Genomic DNA, 18,777 nt, shown 5'->3' on the forward strand with positions numbered 1-18,777 from the left:
GGGAGTGCTCCCTACCAACCCTAAATGTCAGCCGCATGACACAACACTATATGAAACCAGTTTGTAGTGAACATGAGTGCTATAACTTGACTCCCGAAACTGTGGGAGTAGTAGCACTCATAGAGGTTGGCATTACTACTTGTAGTGAACCTGTACAGATCCTGGAGTTATTATTGATTTTGGCATTACTGTGATGACATGTTTGGAGAATGCAAGTGATAATTTGCTTCAATGTACTGCACCAATATTTAGATAACCATATGGTAAAGCTAAATTCTTGAAAGTATTGTCTACGTGTCAGCTCTTATCTTTAATTTGCAAAATTGATGTTAAGTAGCTGACTGCGGTGGGCCAAACTTGTGTTCAGTTAAAAAAAAAAAAAAGACATGAGCTTCAGGGAAATTGGTGGCGCGAATACATGGAACTGAAGGCTGAAATTGAGACCATACAAAAATGCCATCTTGTGTAGTATGTGTATAGATGGTGCAAGAGAAACAATAATTCGAAACTAGAGCAGCAGCTTAAGGGACCAGTTCAAGTAAAGCAGCGACGGTTTTCCTATACAACAGCAGAAAAGACAACTTGAAAATCTAGGTAGACTCGACCGGGTACTTGAGTCACAGGTTTTCAAAAAAAAAATCTTGAGTCACGCAGATGCTTCGGCACGACTAAAGTAGCCATTCATGCTAATCAGGCTTGACACAACTGAATCACGCCATGGAGGTTGGCGCGATCAGTTCCATCGTGGCTGGAGCTGGATCCCCATTCCTCACTAGGGATGCTCTGCGCGCGAAGATCAACGCAGACAGGCGGGGGAAGGCGCCGGCGCTTCTCCAGCACACTGCAAGGAGACATGTCCTCCTCAACTACGGAGCTTCATAACTGATCACATTCCCTAGAGTTGCAGTGCTGGTAGTTTCAATTACAACTAACAGTACTCGAAATTACCATCACAACACCCCCTAAAAGGACTCTGTACAAGAGGCCACACAGGACAGCTCTACAGCCTGAACTTTGCATCTGCAAAATTCCATTTGATTGTGACCCCACTAACTATTACAAATGAAAATGCAGGTCAGAATGAAGTTTCTGTGAAGAACATCTGGCACTGGGAAGTGTGATACAGCTAGGTGGCCATCCTGAACCCTGCTCAGAGCTCAGCAGCACGAGGGAAATAGTAGCAGATCATCCTGAAACAGCTTTTTTTTTATCCCACATTTGATTTGGTAATAATTCTGGTCCTGAACAGTTACTCATCCTCATCGTCGTCATCAATAACCAATCTGTGTCTTCTTTTCAAACCAGCCCTTCGATTAGCATCAGAGTTTGTTCCGTCCCCCGATTCAGTCATGTTTCCATCATCAGTGATCCTTTGGTCAGTATTCTCGTGATTATCTAGCTCGACTTCAAAGTCATCCAAAAGTTCAGCTTCAACGGTATTGCCACTGTTATCGACTGGATCAGACCCATGATTTACAGAAGCACCCCTGCAAGTGAGAAAAAATCTTTTGTAATTGATTAATGCGTACTGTAGTTATTGGCATGAGATGATCTAGCTACTTGTTTTCAATCAATAGGCATAAATGCCTTACATAATATGACAAACAATAGTATAGCACAATCCTAGAATGCTAAGCCATACTGAAAAGGTGGAACTAAGAAAAGAAAGGGCTCCCTGCATCAATAAACACTTGAGAATGTGATGCACATATGCTCTACAAAAATGCAAATTCCTACATAATGTTCACAAATAAACTCTGCATGTTGGCAGAACAAAACGACATCTATAGCTACATTCAAAGAGAGGATGCCATTCTTCCTTTATGTAGTATTTTTAAAAAAAAAACATATCCGCAGACTACAGCTTAGAAGCCACTGCCACTATCTGTCTATCTGGCGTCTGCCATGTAACTTCACATGCTTATTTGGTTATATGTCAAAATAAGGAAGTTATCTGTTTTCGAAGTTCATGCTATGCAGGCTATGCTCTTTTTATGACATTTTCACAGGCTAATTCTACAAGCAACCAAAAACCATCCCTGATTTTTTATGAAGCTCGCAATAAGAATAGTCATGAACTTAAGGCAACCTGTTAATTTGAAGGGTTTCTTGTTTGAAGTTGAATGTACTTACGTGATATTAGAAGCAACAGTCTCATCATGTAGGTTAATATTTCTCAAAGACTCTTGGTCTTCTATATTCGCTGAGAAATTTGACGTCACTAACCTCTTCTTTTTCCCACTTCTGTTAAAATGAAAAGGAAATTATTTATAATAAATAAAATTGGGAACAGATTGAGTTAATGAAATCTAAACAAATGCAGTCCTGAAGTTTATATAAAAAATGCATGACCACACCTAAAGATGGATCCAATGGTCTCATCATCAGGATAAGTGTCTAGCAAAGTTTTCTCATGTTGGGATATAGTCGGTGAACAATCTTTGGTGTTGGTGTTGTCTGAAGATTCTTGATGGTTTTGTACATTCCCTTCAAAATCTGACGTGGATAACCTCTTCTTTTTTCTACTTCTGTCAAATGTGAGGCAAATGAGAACGTTATATAATTAATGAGAGGGTTCACAGCTGGTATCATGGATATTTAAATTGCATGTATTTATGTATATACTACAGCTGAATGAGTTCACCTAATCATGGATCCTATGGTCGCATCATCAGAGTCTGGGTCATGCTGAGCTTCTTGATGCTGTAGTGCAGCACTCAGTGAACTATCCACCAATGGAACTTTCTTATTTTTTGTTCTGCAATAATTAAAAGGCAATGAGCATATCTAAAAAGGAAAAGAAAAGAAAAACCAAAATCACAACAGCTTCATCTATCTGTGGGAGGCTGCCCACCCGAACTAGAATGGTTGAAACAGGGTGGCCCCAAAGTCACATGAGTACATCCTAAGGGTGTACACCTCTCTTAGGCAAAGCCACGGTGATGTCTTCTCACCCATAGTTGAGTTTCCTTTATCAGCTGATTAAAATTAAGTGGGTATATTATTACCTGCTTTTAAGTACTTGTAATGTTTCTTCATCGGATGATCTTCCATGACTTGTGTCATCATGGCCATCGCTTGACACATTTAACCTTTTCCTTCTAGCCCTGGAAAAATGCAAGTTAAGGTTTAATAAGAAGATTATTTTCCACGACCGCGCAGGAGAACTGTGCAGCATTATATTATATTGAGAAAATGATCCAAGCGGACAAGTACAAACCAAAAGGAACAGAAAAAACAAAAGAAACAAAAAAAAACTACTTCCATGTCAGGCACTACGAACACGCTGATCTCACCGCCCAACTTAAGGTTTAATAAGATACCAGCAAACTCGTATTTGGATAGTTAAACTAAGGAAATCACCTCTTTGATATAAAAAGATACACGGTTGTCCTGTGTGTTCGAGAGAAAAAACTAAGGAACTCACACTAACTTTCCAGAAACATTTACCACATAAGTAAAATATAGATATAGTTCCCAATGAAGCTGATAGGCCTGATGTACTTATTTTGAACATATCAGTATGCAAATGTATCGATTCTACAGGTAAAATGCGTTTATCTAATTGTTGGGCATCTGAATAGAGATTAGGTACCATTAAGAATGGACGCACAAACTACGATTTATAATACTCACCTGGAGCTTTTAGACTTGGGGACATGGTTATGTTCAGCTAGCATGGGGTTCAGATCATCAAGTGAGTTGTTTTGTGGTTCTGTAGCCCGATCTCCAGTTGAAAGAGATTCATCTGCAACCTTTTTTCTCCTTGTGACATTCCTGAGACCTAACTGTGCAAGCTTACGAGAAACTTGAGCAGAAGATATCTTCCCGCTGGGGTCTAAAGCATCAGCTATTACATGACTGCATTTGCGATCATCCTTATATCTACAAAGTACAACATAAAGGAATAAACATTCTGGCATCAGCAATTCAGCATGCAATCCATACTATGAAAATAATCTTGCGTAAAAAAGATCCAGTGATTTCTGCATAATGCTAACTTTATAAAGTACACTGAGGGACATTGACATATCATTGCTCTTTTTCGGAAGAAATTTTAACCCTTACTTTTCATAAAGGTCTCTTATAAGCCTCTCTTGCTCTTCCGTAAAAAGAGAACGACCTCGTCGTTTTGGAACTTTGGGCACCGAATCTCTCGATGAATGGTTCCTGAATTAAATCCATTCATATCAAAGTGAGGATTGAAGTTCAGATAATTAGCTATGTGTTCAAATACAGAAGAGCATACAAAATGAACCTCTCATTTTCCTCAGCATCACTATCTGAAAGTGACATTAATCTGCTCCTTTTATATGTAGTACTACTCTTCCTAAAATCATCCCCATGTTCATCAGCTGATAGATCTCCATCCCTGTATGCATGTCAATGGAAATTAACATGTGATATTGTTCACTTTACCACTGCACATCTTTGTATGTATAGTAACACAAAACATCATTCAAGAAATGCACAGAACTTACTTATCAGCATCATAAGGTGCCTGCGGTATAACCAAGTCAACTTCATCGTCACCAAGAGAATCTGCTATATTTACTGGACCTCTCCACCCCTTACTTGAACCAATTTCACCATCCTTGTTTCCAACATCTTTCTTAAGCTCATTCAATAGTAGATCAGCATCAATGCAGTGGCACTCCTTTCGTGTCTTCCAAAATAGTATGTCGACAAATAGCAATGGCTGTTTTTTTATTGCCCTCAACATTTTCCTCACAACTTTAGAAAGAAAATTTACAATGTTTGTGTACTCTTTTGAACTAGACGACTTTTGTTCCGCTAATATATCATAGAAAGTTGTTACAAGCGATAGCTGCAAAAGGCAGTACAATATAAGCTCCCAAAGAAGAAACAACTGTGAGGAAACATAGTAGGCGTTTCTTTTACCTGATAGAGCATTGGTGACAACTCTAGATCTTCACAGAATCTCCGCAGCATGCATATTATGTAATGGTTTGTACGGTAGGAGTTACTTTTGTAATGCTTCAACAACCAGCAAATATTTTGCACAACAGAATTGTTTGCAAGGCTAGATATTAATCGGGAAACGTTAAAATCAACTTCACTTGTAGCAGGTTGGTGATCAACTGAAGAATCTGAAGTCTCACCCTCTTCATCGATGAGATTCTTCATTACACCACTGTCTGTGCAAGATGGGCCACCTTCAGCATGTGCAGTACTCTCCATGTTAACTGCAGTGTCAAGTGTATCCGGTACATGTGCACCACTGGTGTCTACTTTTCCACGTTCTGAGGGAGAAGGTTCTAAAGCAGGACCATCAATCCTCAAATCTGGAAGTGATTCAGGTGAGCATTTGGTCCCATCTGTAGGATGAGCGTCGTTTAGTTCTACATTCTCCACTTTGGGTTCTGAATTCTCGTTTTTACCATTTGTTGCCTTCTTTCTTCTGACCTTTTTTGTCTTTTTTGCAACCTAAAGGAAAAATAGAGCAATGATTGATTGAGTGTGATGCTACCCATCTTCACTTAAAACAGTTCAGAACCTATAGGAGTAAAAGTTGCTAGAAAAATGAAGATGCACAGAGAACATTACTATGACTGGAGCAAGAGACATATTACAGACAGGAAGAGAACATCATACCCTTAATGCACCGCGTGCTTGAAGCTTTTCCATGAGCTGTAGCATGATATGAATTGTTTCTAATAAATTCACTAGATCACTGGTAAATAAAACAGGCGGTGAAGTTAAATAAGAGTAAATGACAGTATGGTACACATTTAGTGGATTAAATTGCAAAAGGTAGTGTCGATCTCCACTAACCAGAAAGGGAACATAATTCAAACCATGTAATAGAAACACAAACCAAAAAGTACAGCCAACTAGAAAAGAAACACAGGTCCGCAACAACTTGCTGGTTATTGAAGGATTATTTTGATTACATGTTTAGAAGGGGATATTTCATCTATAGTTCTAAAAAAGAAAATCTAACCTTTGAGAGTATGAACATCCAAACTGCATAATACCATTGAAGGAATTGAGAGCATGAAAATCTAGCCTGTGAGTTCTAAGGATGACAAATTTCCAGTCTAGAATGTCCAGCAGCTTATGTATTTTAGGAAATGAATTATCATCTACTTGATGCATAGATTAAAGCTATATATTGTGCTTTTGTAAAGTCAGGGACACATGTATTATGTAGATAATGTTCTAAATGCCTCGACGAGAATTTTCTAGTGTAGGAAGTGTGCCTACTAATTGACTTATTGTATGTCCTGAAGCTTCAGTTTTAGTAGCAAATGACAGAGATGAAATTCCCATATATTTCGTACAAACCTTTTGGGTTGTTTGTGACTATCAAACGATCTGAACAAGTTCAGCAGAAATTGAGTGAGACCATGTTCTGTCTGATCATAGAACAGTTTATACAGTAAAACACGAGCTGTTTGAGATTCCCTTGAATCTTCAGGAAGTACTTTTAGCACCAAATATATCATGTCAATCTGCAATGCAAGGTACTGCACTATGAGGGTCCACAAGATGCATGCAGTAGTTTTTTTCCTCGAGAATGCAGGGGAGGTGTGCATAATGACATCAAGAAAAATATACATAGAGTACAAACACAGTGTGCATAATTGCATTAAGAAGAAATATACAGAGTACACATACACAAACAGAGGGAGGAGAGAGAGACTTGATGCCTGCAGTATTAACTGAATAGTCCACAAGGATATTCTAATGGACATCACAATTGAAAAATAAGTACTCGTATGGTTTTGAATTGACAATCTCTCCATTAAAGTCGGTAAGTGTCAAGGGCATTGGTGCTCAAGGTAGCTGGCCCTCGACTACGAAGCTCGTAGCTTGGGTTGATAATGGCGTGGGGTTTATCCCCTGGACGCTCTATGTTGAAGGGGATGAGATTAAGATGAAGAGGGGTGAGATTAAGAGAGAACAGGGAGATTAGGAATAGGTTTGTTCATTGCTTACTTCATTCAACTGAGTCCTGGATACATATAGGAGTCGGCTGGCTCCTTGGTTCTAATTCCTGCATTAACTCTATCCTCTCAACTACTTCTTAATTGCTGAGACAACCAGCCACCTAAACCACCTCAGGCTCCTGCTGGCCTGTGCCCTCGGGGGCAGCCCTGGCTGCATCTCGTGCTCTGGGCCTGCAGTTATACTGCTGCCCCCACATGACAGTAAGACATTGTAATTCCCATTCAGACCAAGTTTTGTTGAGGATCCTGACATGAGGATGTATGCGGTTTACAAGGTTCATCAAGTTAAAATCTCATAGCACTTAGCTTGATGAATGAAAAAAAAAACTCTTGCTGATAGCAAAATATAGGTTAAAGTTTGGCAATGGTTCAAAACTAAGACAATTTAAACTCGACATTGTTTTAATCTCTATTTTTCTGAAGTCAAGCTCTACATAGCTCTAATTCAGTTTGGTTAGGCTTAGGCACATGTATATGTATAGAATATAGATGCCCCTTCGGACTTAATACTATCTCTACTTGAGTTATAAACCTTTAAAGAACTAGATAGTGAATCAAGGTTAAAAAGTGAGCTGCATCAAAATTTCAGAGCTAAGCATTGGGATTTTGATCAAACTTGACTTATTTTTGGCAAGTGCTTCTCCCCTTGCCAGTTTTCGCAAACTGCTCTCTAGTTTTCTTGTTCAGTCTTTTCAAAGCAAGAAACAAGGCAAATTTGATATGTGCATGTAACCATGGGTTATTAGGAAAACTAAATTTAGCATCACTGTCATTGTAAAATTTACAAAATACACATTCTCTTACCATGTTCTTCATTAAAGACCCAGCTGCTGAAAGAGTTTTGTAGTCGTTAGTTTCCTTAAGACCCTCATACGTCTCACGCCACCTGGAAATGACTATATTGAACATATCTTCATTCAATGTGGCCGCAACAGGTCCACATATATCACCATGGAATGGCTGATTATCATCATGTTCGTTGCTAGGAGAAACCTCAGATGGTTGAATCCCTTTAACAGATTTCTGGCCAAAAGAAATCTCACATTGTCATGAATCATCATGGAAGAGAAAGGATTATAATCAGATCTGCCTGGATAGACATAGTTATGATATTCATGACAAATAAGCCAAAGATGTAACTAACTGCAGCTTAAGTTTCATGTAGTCCAATAGCAAATAGAAATCAGTTATGTAAGTGTGCCTCTTGGCAATTCAAGTCATCCTTGTTGGGCAAAGAGTGAAATGAGACAAGAATCTCCATGATAGCACATAAAAACATTCATAAATCATAAGTGAATGAAGAATAAACAGCCCATGAGTTCTGTTCCGGACCTGATCATTTGAAGCCTTCTCATGTTGAAAAGCTAGAACAAATCGAGCAACTTTGAAGAATGTAATTATATCAGATTTCTCAATAGAGTGGTGCTCATCCATGATATCATCACAAACTGACTGCATCAGGACTGATAAGAACCGCGTTATCTCAAGATTACATGAACAAAACAAAATGGTTCTGTTAAATGGAAATGAGACAAACTTACTATTGTATGCTCCAGATAAAAATTGATCCATGAAGCTTCTAAGCATTTCTGTAATACCCTCCTTTGGTATGTACAGAAGTTCATTGTCCCAGGCTATCCTTTTCTGAGGACCTCTTTGGTCATTACGTATTTTCAAGAGGCTATTTGCAGATGCAGAGCTTGGGTTCCCTTTGCACAATGATTTAGATCCATCCTGTAAGTTCAAATGCAAGCAGAGACAAGTACATCTGATTATCTGGTTATGATGTAGGAGCCAGTTGGTAGAATTCAAAAATGTGTAGTACCACTGAAAAGCACGTAAAAGTCCCACTAAGTGAGCTATTTTCGGAGTTCCGTTGCCTGAACATTCTTTTTTTCCTTTCTTCCTCCTCCATCATCAATCTCAATGAATCAACTGATGAAACAATATCTCCGTTAACCTGATCCTATAGAGTATCAATGGAGTAAACAAATTTGAGCTTTTTCCACTGATAGTTGACAGAAAAAAGGGCATCCAAAATACAGAATAGTACTCACAAAATGGAAAGAAAATAACAAAAAGAAGGAATACCTTTGAACCTTTATTAGAAGCTCGGGCAATCAGTCCTGGGTCTCGGCCTAAGAAGAGATAATGATAGATCTCCATTAAAAGAAGGTTTTCCTCCTTAAGATAACCAGAGGGCTCATCAATATGCTGAGTCAAAACTAAGATTATGTCCATCACATTCTCTTGGAACATGAGCTCCAAAAAGCTGTCAGCCAGGAAGAGTAAGTGGGTAGCTTCTCCAGATGCTTTCTGTGTCAATGTGATTTCTTGAATAGCCAAGACGTTGCGGAACAAAGTAAGCACCAACTGAACTAACTTCCAGTCATCTTCTGAGAATAAAGTTCTGATTGTTATTGAATAGAAAATCATGTCAGCTGAAGTCACTATGATGAAGAATATATACTTATAGCGTTTAAAACTAGTAAATAGCATAATATAAATGGGAACAGAATGGAGTAATAATGGTAGTGAATCAAATAAAACTTTTACTTCTGCCCTTTGGGAACAGGATATATATATAGACCAGTATCCAAATAGGATTTTTAATGAGCATAGAGGCAGGTGAAGATAGTGGAAGAACCATGCTGATAAATTAACATGTATAGCACAAACACCACGTTTAGTTTTGCTGATAAGGCAATGGCACAAGTAAAATCTCACTGAAACTTATCACCTTTCTGTCATCCGATTGCCAAATGGAATCCACAAAAACAATATGCTTGGAATGTGGGTCGAATGATGTGAAAAAAAATCTTGTGAAACAGAATATAACCGTATTTGATTGATTAATTCATGTAAAGCTCAAAGTTAATACAAATCCATCTAGTTGAAGATTTAATTTCTCATTCAAATTCCATCACCACTCTCCTTGGGCAAGTAGAGGGAAAAAAAGAACAGTTGTTTCAGTTTAGCATTGCATTCCTAGGGACAAACGTTAAAAGTGTTCTCAGAAACTATAACATAGAAACTTAATTGGTCTGCAAACTGATTTAATTGAAAGCCTCAGGGCCACAAATGCTTAAGATTAGTAATGAGCACTCAAGAAAAAAATAGATAAACAGTTCTGAAGAAATAGTCCTGAAATTCTCGAGTTCTCTGTTTTGCACCTACACTACCCTTGTTGAATACAATCAGCTTGGTCTTGGAGATGTTTTGGTAGACAAGTGCAACAGGGGGTAAAAAAAATTTTACTGCAACCTCCAAGAGCTTGCAGCAGGTTACTCATATTGACCTTGCTCTTTCCAACTGTATCAGGCAGTAGCTCATAATGTGGGCCTTTTGGGAAAAAAAATATGTTTGCGCCAGGCTATATTAGAAGATATAAAGATTAACTATGTAACAGTGTTCTGTGATCCTCATGAACAACAGTGTGCTCAATTAGTCAGTTGTGTGAGCTCCATGATAAAAACAAGAGAATAGATTCACCTTTCCAAGCGGTCCAATGGGTCCTCAAGAAGAGACACAATGACAGTCACTGCAACATTGCGTGTCAGTGCAGCCTTCAAATCCCACAGATACTCAATCTGCTGTGGAACATCCTCTGACGAGGGCTCCACAGGCATCGTAAGGAACACCAATACTTTCACTACGATACAAAAACAAGTGGGGAAGGTTTAGTCATAGGGCGCTACATCAGAGCACCATTAGTTAAAATAAAGGTATTCGAATACGTAGTTTCAGAGCTATATTAGTGGGGAACAAAGATACAGTGTTTATCGGAGATCCTATTCACATTGAAAGCCCATACACAGAACTTTCAGATTTCAAGGAATCAAAATGGAAGAACAATTACCTGCAGTGATGACCAGATTGCGGTCGGTCTGGTAATTCTCGATGATGGGCACCAGATCCCTCGACGCAATCTTCCACTTGCAGACCTGCTTGAAAACCTCCCGCCGCTGCGGGTCGTCCCGCCGCAGGAATCTCTGCAGGTCCTTCAGATTATCTACAGAAATGGCGAAAACGCACGCACAGCAGAAATTAGTCAGCAAACACATCCGCCGATCAGAAATGGGGTCAAACCCAAGCCGTCGCCGAAGAAGCGCAGGAAGCGGGAAGGGAGCCGGGGTACCTAGGCAGTGGTCGCTCTTGGCGTAGCCGATGACGGCGCCGTCCTCGTCCTCCTGCGAGGCGCCGAGGCCCGCGCAGGTAAGTGAGAGCACCACCGAGTCCATGGCGGCGCGCGCTAGGGTTTAGCCGCCTGGTCCGTGCGCGCAGTTGGAGCTCGCCACGGTCGGATGGATGCGGAGCGGAGGCGAAAGAGGGGAAGAAGGATAGCTGCGCGCCTGCGCGACGGAGGATGAGAGAAGAAGAGAGTGAATCCAAGTGGGGGAGCGGCAGCGAGATCGGTTCCGGGATGCAGATGAGAATGGAGATTTTCCCGCCGCCGCGCGCTATTTCGGGGCGGATTTTCCCGCGCTTTGGTTCCGCTCCGTGGACTGCCCTCCCACAGTTTATGGGCCGGGAGGCTCCGGACAATTAGGCCCATAAATGACAGCCCAACAGATGGATAAGGTAAAGGAGGGGGAGAAGAAAGGAGCAGCAGCAATCGTTCGTGCCCATGGCCCTCTCGAGCTCGCTCCGTGCCCTGGTGGCCCTGATCCCGCCGGCCCTCCCTTCCGCTCGCCCGAGCGGGGCCGCGGCGGCCCCGGCACCCCGCGCGCGCGGTCGACCGGGGAGAGGTGCGGGGGTCGTGGCACTGGCGGCGGCGCTGCCGTCGGACGCGCAGTGGCTGGAGCGGCTGCCGGAGAAGAAGAAGCCGCTGTACACGCACAGCCTGCCGTGCATCGAGGCGTGGCTGCGCAGCCTCGGGTTCACGCAGTCCCGCGAGGACCCCGCCGTCTGGGTCGCCGAGAAGCCGCTCTGGCACGCGCGTCTCAGCCTCGATGTCACCGACCTCCACATCAGGTACTGTATGTCAGTTTGTGCTAGCTTGCTTGGGGATTCAATTCATGCTCGTAGTTTGACCAAAATGCTCCTGCGTTTTAGCTTGCTCGATCGGCTTATGTGAGCGTGTGGAATGAACCTGCGGTTTGTGGGTTTCGTTCTTCTGTACATGCACGTTGCAACTTGTTCGGCTAGGATTTCAGTAGGAATGAAGGACTGTTCATCTAATAGTTCTGAAGATTTCTTCACTGTATCATTGTCCTACCCCTTTTCAGCTACTCTTGAGTTGCAAGAACTACATCAAATCACTGTTAATATGAATCGATTACTCATTTGTGTGTCAGTTGAAGGCAAAATTGCTAATGTTATCTTCAACTAGGTACTTGAAAAGCGGACCTGGAAATCTTGAGAAGGATGTGGAGAGAAGGTTTAGCTATGCCCTAAGCAGAGAAGACATCGAGAACGCCATACTTGGAGGACCTTAATACACAACCAAGGGGCTCAGAGTTAGGATTTGCTTAGTCGCAGTTGTTCTTTAGGCGAGTTTGACACTGAAGAAGTGGCACGATGCCAATCGTTCCAGTGATCTGCATACTACCCTAGCTTCCGTCAGTGTAAGAGCAAACGGATCTTGTGTCGAAAAATAATATTCATGAGCTACAATCTCTGATTAGGCTGGAAATTTTGGATCACTCCGGGCGACATGCGTTTGGTTTGTTGGCGTCGAAATGAAATTTCCCCTTTAGAAGAAACTTGCTCATTTACGTAAAAAAAAAAGAGTTAAATGCATGGGAGGTCCTTGAACTTGTCGTGGAGTGTCATTTAGGTCCTTGAACTTTGAAATTGCATTTCTAGGTACATAAACTTGTTGAATGATACATCGCAGGTCCATAGTTGCCTCGTGGCAGAAAATTATGCACTAAAACCCCTAAAAAATATGCCCACTAAACAGATCAGTCCCCGACGGAGAAGACGAAGCTGTCGCTGCTGTTCGTGGCGATGCTGGCGTCGCTGCTGGTCGTGTCGATGCTGGCGCCGCTCCGACGTGGTGCGCTGCCCAGCGTGCTCCTCGTACCTGAAGTCCCCGCGGCAGGGCCTCTGCGACGCCTATGCCTGCGACTGCAGCAGGGCCCTACACCTCCACACTGGGCGATCTGCCGCGGCGACATCTTCCTGCCAGGGAGGCGTCCGCGCCCTCGGCGGTCTGGGGCTGCTCATCCTCTGCGTCATCGTCAGCGGGTCGATCACGCTGCTCGACACCAACACCATGTGCCTCGCCGTGCTGGGCGGCGGGCGGCGGCCAGCACGCGAGCCAGGCGAACTTGTCGTCACCGCGGGACTACGAAGGGCACGGCACACACGTGTCGTCCATCGTGGGCGGCACCATCGTTGAAGCGTGCCGAGGTGACGGGCAAGATCGTCGTCTGCGACTAGGTAGAACGGAACGACAACGTACTGCCCAAGGGGTTTGTGGTGAAGCATGCTCAAGGTCAGGCCGCCGGTCACCGCGTACTAGCGTTCATTTTATTCAGCCTCGACCAACATATATATATATCCCGGTACAGGTTCGAGCCCTTGCTCAGCAGTCGTCGGCTCATGGAGCATCTCGGACACCGGCAGCACCCTACGAACCCAGCGTGGTGATGTGCCTCCCGAGCGTCGTGCCCAGGTTGCCCTCCTCGTCCTCCATCTGCAGCGCTGCGTTGAAGGCCACGTCGTCCACGCCATGGTGCGCACTAGCTTGTACTTGCGTCCACGCGGGACGTCCGTCACCAGCGCCGCCGCGCTGTCCACGCGGAAGATGCAGTTGGTCACCGGTATGTGCTTGTTCTTGGCGAAGTACAAGTTCAGGCTCGTGTTCTTGCAGGGGCACAGCGCGCCTGAGCAGGGAGGAAGTTGGAGAGCAGCGCGGGTGGGAGGTGGTTCGGTTCAGGGGTTGATTTGTTCAGGGGACATATTTTCAGGGGGGTCAGTGCATAATTTTCCACCACGTGACAACTATAGACCTGTGGTGTATCATTTAACGAGTTTATGTACCCAGAAATGCATTTTCAAAGTTTAGAGACCTAAATAGCACCCCACAACAAGTTTATGGACCTGTTATGCATTTAACTCTAAAAAAAATTGTGTTGGCCTGCCTTACCTTTTTTGCTATATGCCTATATGATGGGTTTTAAAAACTTGGATTGATATTTTTGTCATGCTAATGTTACCACAAGTCCTTGAGAAAAGATTTGAGTGTCATCTTATCTTAGACAGTGTGGTCTTGTTAAAAAAACAATATTGGGAGAATAGAGCTTGTTTAGATTTTTTTTTAAGAAAACATCCCGTGTAAGGCCTCCTTAGAACGTTGGATTTTTTCTATTCCTACGTTTTTTCGATGAAAATAGAAGTAATTCGTGTGAAATTTGAGTGCGAGGCCATAAATATTCACAATCAAAATACTAGTCGTATACTCTTATAAAGCAAAACCTTAGTAACAATTTTTCTTGACATATAAGATGTCCACCTCAACAGTCCACTATCACTTGCAATTAAAGTTCCCTAGCACAAGCAATTATGATATCATATCAGCGAAACACATCATCAACTAACATACATTTAATTATCCACATCAGTGTGATGTTATCCACTAACATTAGTTTATAATAGTTAATCTCTTCCTAAATTGTATAAATAGTTAAATTTTATTCTAAATCAGTAGTTCCCACATCAACACATGGGGTGTTGTCAGTACTACGAAGATCTTGTTCGTTTCTCTTATAATCCGTCTTTTTCATCTTATTTTTTCAGCTGAAACAGTATTTTTCTCTTACAACAAATTAGTTGGAACAATATTTTGATTTATTTTTCAGCGAAGCAAACAGGGGCGAAAGCATCTCCCGAAACAACTTTTCAGTATCGTATTTTTGTCTCTCCAATACGGCTATTCTTAGACAAAATGGAACAGGTAAATTCTAGACTCGCGTACCGGTGCTCTTTCCCAGTGGCCAGCCCCAGGTGACGGTGGAAGGCAAATTTTGGTAAAAATAATTTGGTTTCTCTTTTATCGACCCTTGTCAGCCTCTGCCCAGCAAGATCAGTGGACAACTGTTCCTTTGCCTTGCCCTCAGGGGGCGTCATTGGACAGCAGACCGGCGGAGGCGACATGGCCTACAAACGCAGGGCAGCTGTTTCCTATGCGACCAAGAACCGGAGTCCATTGACCATCAGCGTATTCGTTGGGTCGTATTTGACTTATCAGTTAATAAATAATATTTTTCTCTCGCACTAAACTAGTTAATAGTACTTTCAGTCATAGCTTATAAGTCAAACCAGCCCAAACGAACATGGCGCATATCATTGTGGATTGCTCCTACTCCAAGCAAGTCTGTTGGTGCATTCGATCAGCGCAGCGAGAAACACACCAACCAGCACATGCCAACTCCACTCTTGACTGCTGGGACATTTGGAGAGAGCAGTGGACAGGACAGTGTCACCGAGGCGCTAATTCAATCTTCACGCTGGTTGCTTGGGAACTTTGGGAAGAAAGGAATGCAAGGTGCTTCCGCGGAGCAACCACCCAGGTGCCCGATCTGCTCAAATTCATCAAGTACGAAGTAGAGTTGTGGGTGCAAGCCGGCGCGAATAACCTGGTTGTCTTCTTCAGCGAGTAGTACATACACAATAGCCAAATGTATGCTTGTTGCAAATCTAAAAGACACCCCCCCCCCCCCCCCCCCCCACATGTAATCAAATTTCTTCCCACTTAATACAAAAACGCGTAAGTCTTTTGCGTGATGGAGAAAAAAAAAAGAAAGAGATGCGTGCTCCTCTTTTTTTTTGGCTTAGTTTGTTTGAAGATAATTCTTATTTCAATGGAGAGCCAATTCTTCTTCCCTAAGCACGTGTGCCTTGTGTAAGTTTGCGTAGCAAAGCTGCACCGAAACTGAAAGACAGTGTCATCTTATCTTAAGACAGTGTGGTCTTGTTAAAAAAACAATATTGGGAGAATAGAGCTTGTTTAGATTTTTTTTTAAGAAAACATCCCGTGTAAGGCCTCCTTAGAACTTTGGATTTTTTCTGTTTCTGCGTTTTTTCAATGAAAATAGAAGTGATTCGTGTGAATTTTGAGTGCGAGGCCCTAAATATTCACAATCAAAATACTAGTCGTATACTCTTATAAAGCAAAACCCTACTAATAATTTTTTTTGACATGCAAGATGTCCACCTCAGCAGTCCACTATCACTTGCAATTAAAGTTCATTAGCACAAGCAATTAGGATATTCATGTCAGCGAAACACATCATCCACTAACATATATTTAGTTGTCCACATCAGTGTGACGTTATCCACTAACATTAGTTTATAATAGTTAATCTCTTCATAAGAATTATATAAATAGTTAAATTTTATTTCAAATCAATAGTTTCCACGACAACACGCGTGGTGTTGTTCTAGTACTATGAAAGCATCTCCCGAAAAAACTTTTCAGTATCGTATTTTTGTCTCTCCAATACGGCTATTCTTAGACAAAACGGAACAGGTAAATTCTAGACTCGCGTACCGGTGCTTAAAGTTTTCCAGATGGGCCAGGCCCGCTGGGCTGACACGGGCACGGCCCAAGCACGGCCCGGCCCGCATGGCCCCGTTCCCATGCCTGGCACGGCCCGCACCCGTGCCCGTGCCTGGGCTTTGAGTTTGGCCCATGGGCCAGCACGGACACGGCACGGAAAAGCGGCCTGGCCCAGCATCGGCACGGCCTGATGAACGCCAGCCGTTGGATCAGGAACCCTAAATGATTCTAACCGTTGGATCCGACCGTTGGAACGCGGTGTATATAAGCCGCGCCGGCCTCACTCCCCTCTCCCACCCGAAAGGCGAAAGACCGAAACCCTACTTCATTTCCCACTCCCCCGCGCCGGTCTCCTCGCTTGCGCTCCGTCAGCCGTGGCGAACGGCGACTCCCAGGGGCGAGGGCGACGGCGGCTCGCCGTCGTCCCCTCCTCTACGTCTCGCCCTCCGGCGGCTCCTGAGCCGGAGCTACGAAGATCCAGGTAGGATACCCACCTCTACTTCTTCTCGCCATCCCGCAGCTCCCCGTTCATCTTGCTTCTTCGTCTTCAGTTCTTCTCTAACTTGTGTGTTTTGTTCTACAGATCCGCTGCTGCTCGGAGGAGTCGGAGCTCCTTCTACGTCGCCGGCGACTGGGAGGTAAGAAACCCTAACCCTAGATCTGGTCTCACTTCTTCTTCTTCTTCGTTCCCGATCTAACTTCTTCTTCTCTTTTGTGTTTTGGCAGCCGTTTGAGGCCAGCGCCAGTGAGAATGCCGGCCGTGGCCCGGCCCCCCGCTGTCTCTGAAGACACGGTGGAGGCTAGTGCCACGGCCATGGAAGATGAAGACGAAGATGAGAGGCTGCGGAGCCTCCCTGGTGATGACGAAGACGACGACATGGGCTGGCACGGCACGCTTCAGCCTTGATAGGGCCGTGCCTGGGCTGCTGTCTCAGCACGGTGGCACGTCAGGCACGGCACGGCGGGCCACCGTGCCGCTTAGTGCCGTGCCTTGCCGGGCCGTGCCTGACCGGGCCCGTGCCCGTGCCGGGCCGGGCGGCCCGGTTGGCCAACTATACCGGTGCTCTTTCCCAGTGGCCGGGCCCAGGTGACGGTGGAAGGCAAATTTTGGTAAAAATAATTTGGTTTCTCTTTATCGACCCTTGTCTAGCCTTTGCCCAGCAAGATCGGTGGACAACTGTTCCTTTGGCTTGCCCTCAGGGGGCGTCATTGGACAGCAGACCGGCGGAGGCGACATGGCCTACAAACGCAGGACAGCTGTTTCCTATGCGACCAAGAACCGGAGTCCATTGACCATATCATTGTGGATTGCTCCTACTCCAAGCAAGTCTGGTGGTGCATTCGATCAGCGCTGCGAGAAACATGCCAACTCCACTCGAGTGCTGGAACATTTGGAGAGAGCAGTGGACAGGACAGTGTCACCGAGGCGCTAATTCAATCTTCGCGCTGGTTGCTTGGGAACTTTGGGAAGAAAGGAATGCAAGGTGCTTCCGCGGAGCAACCACCCAGGTGGCCGATCTGCTCAAACTCATCAAGTACGAAGTAGAGTTGTGGGTGCAAGCCGGCGCGAATAACCTGGTTGTCTTCTTCAGCGAGCAGTACATACACAATAGCCAAATGTATGCTTGTTGCAAATCTAAAAGACCCCCCCCCCCCCCCCCCCCCCCCCCCACATGTAATCAAATTTCTTCCCACTTAATACAAAAACGCGTAAGTCTTTTGCGTGATGGAGAAAAAAAAAGAAAGAGATGCGTGCTCCTCTTTTTTTTTTTTGGCTTAGTTTGTTTGAAGATAATTCTTATTTCAATGGAGAGCCAATTCTTCTTCCCTAAGCACGTGTGCCTTGTGTAAGTTTGCGTAGCAAAGCTGCACCGAAACTGAAAGGCTGGGGGCCACAGGAAACGTGATGCGAGGTTTCATATATATCTTGGACAGTGGCACACGAGACTGGAGGGATCAGAGACGAGGTAGTATCACTGACCAGATGCAGATTAATGCATACATATATACATATACATTGATATATAGCGTAATAAACAGCATATAGACTATAGTAGGAAAATTGGTGCCAAATTACAATATTAATAACCAATAGTGTTATACTATGTAATTACAAGTTGTTGTTTGTGAGGGATTCAATCTCGGACAACACAATCCCTAAAACTAATTAACAAGCTTTGACTAACATGTTATCTTAAGTTGCAAATTGCCCTCGTTGTACACGAAGGGCTCCGCGTTGTTTAATTAAAGAAGAACCTTCAAAGATATTCGATGAAGCCAAAAGGAGGGCAAAGC

At 43.6% G+C, this 18,777-nt stretch overlaps 2 protein-coding genes across 2 annotated transcripts; one reads left to right on the forward strand and one right to left on the reverse strand.

The window, feature by feature from the left end:
* Window positions 1-515: 515 nt before the first annotated feature.
* LOC136513358 (uncharacterized) lies at window positions 516-11,361 on the reverse strand. Its single transcript, XM_066507355.1, has 20 exons — window positions 11,113-11,361; window positions 10,834-10,986; window positions 10,467-10,626; window positions 9,066-9,384; window positions 8,800-8,940; window positions 8,516-8,708; window positions 8,307-8,437; window positions 7,779-7,997; window positions 6,310-6,476; window positions 5,617-5,695; window positions 4,903-5,448; window positions 4,482-4,828; window positions 4,259-4,372; window positions 4,069-4,170; window positions 3,637-3,885; window positions 3,009-3,107; window positions 2,645-2,758; window positions 2,358-2,528; window positions 2,134-2,244; window positions 516-1,487 (listed from the first exon to the last, which is right to left on the reverse strand). Exons 1-20 carry the CDS (start codon window positions 11,213-11,215, stop codon window positions 1,250-1,252), a joined length of 3,756 nt encoding a protein of 1,251 aa, XP_066363452.1. The 5' UTR covers window positions 11,216-11,361; the 3' UTR covers window positions 516-1,249.
* Window positions 11,362-11,575: 214 nt separating this feature from the next.
* On the forward strand, window positions 11,576-12,679 carry LOC136513936 (uncharacterized). Its single transcript, XM_066507911.1, has 2 exons — window positions 11,576-11,948; window positions 12,307-12,679. The coding sequence occupies exons 1-2, from the start codon at window positions 11,602-11,604 to the stop codon at window positions 12,410-12,412; spliced, it is 453 nt and encodes a 150-aa protein (XP_066364008.1). The 5' UTR covers window positions 11,576-11,601; the 3' UTR covers window positions 12,413-12,679.
* Window positions 12,680-18,777: the final 6,098 nt, after the last annotated feature.

Source organism: Miscanthus floridulus, chromosome 16 (assembly GCF_019320115.1).
Source record: "Miscanthus floridulus cultivar M001 chromosome 16, ASM1932011v1, whole genome shotgun sequence".
NCBI classification, from domain to species: domain Eukaryota; kingdom Viridiplantae; phylum Streptophyta; class Magnoliopsida; order Poales; family Poaceae; genus Miscanthus; species Miscanthus floridulus.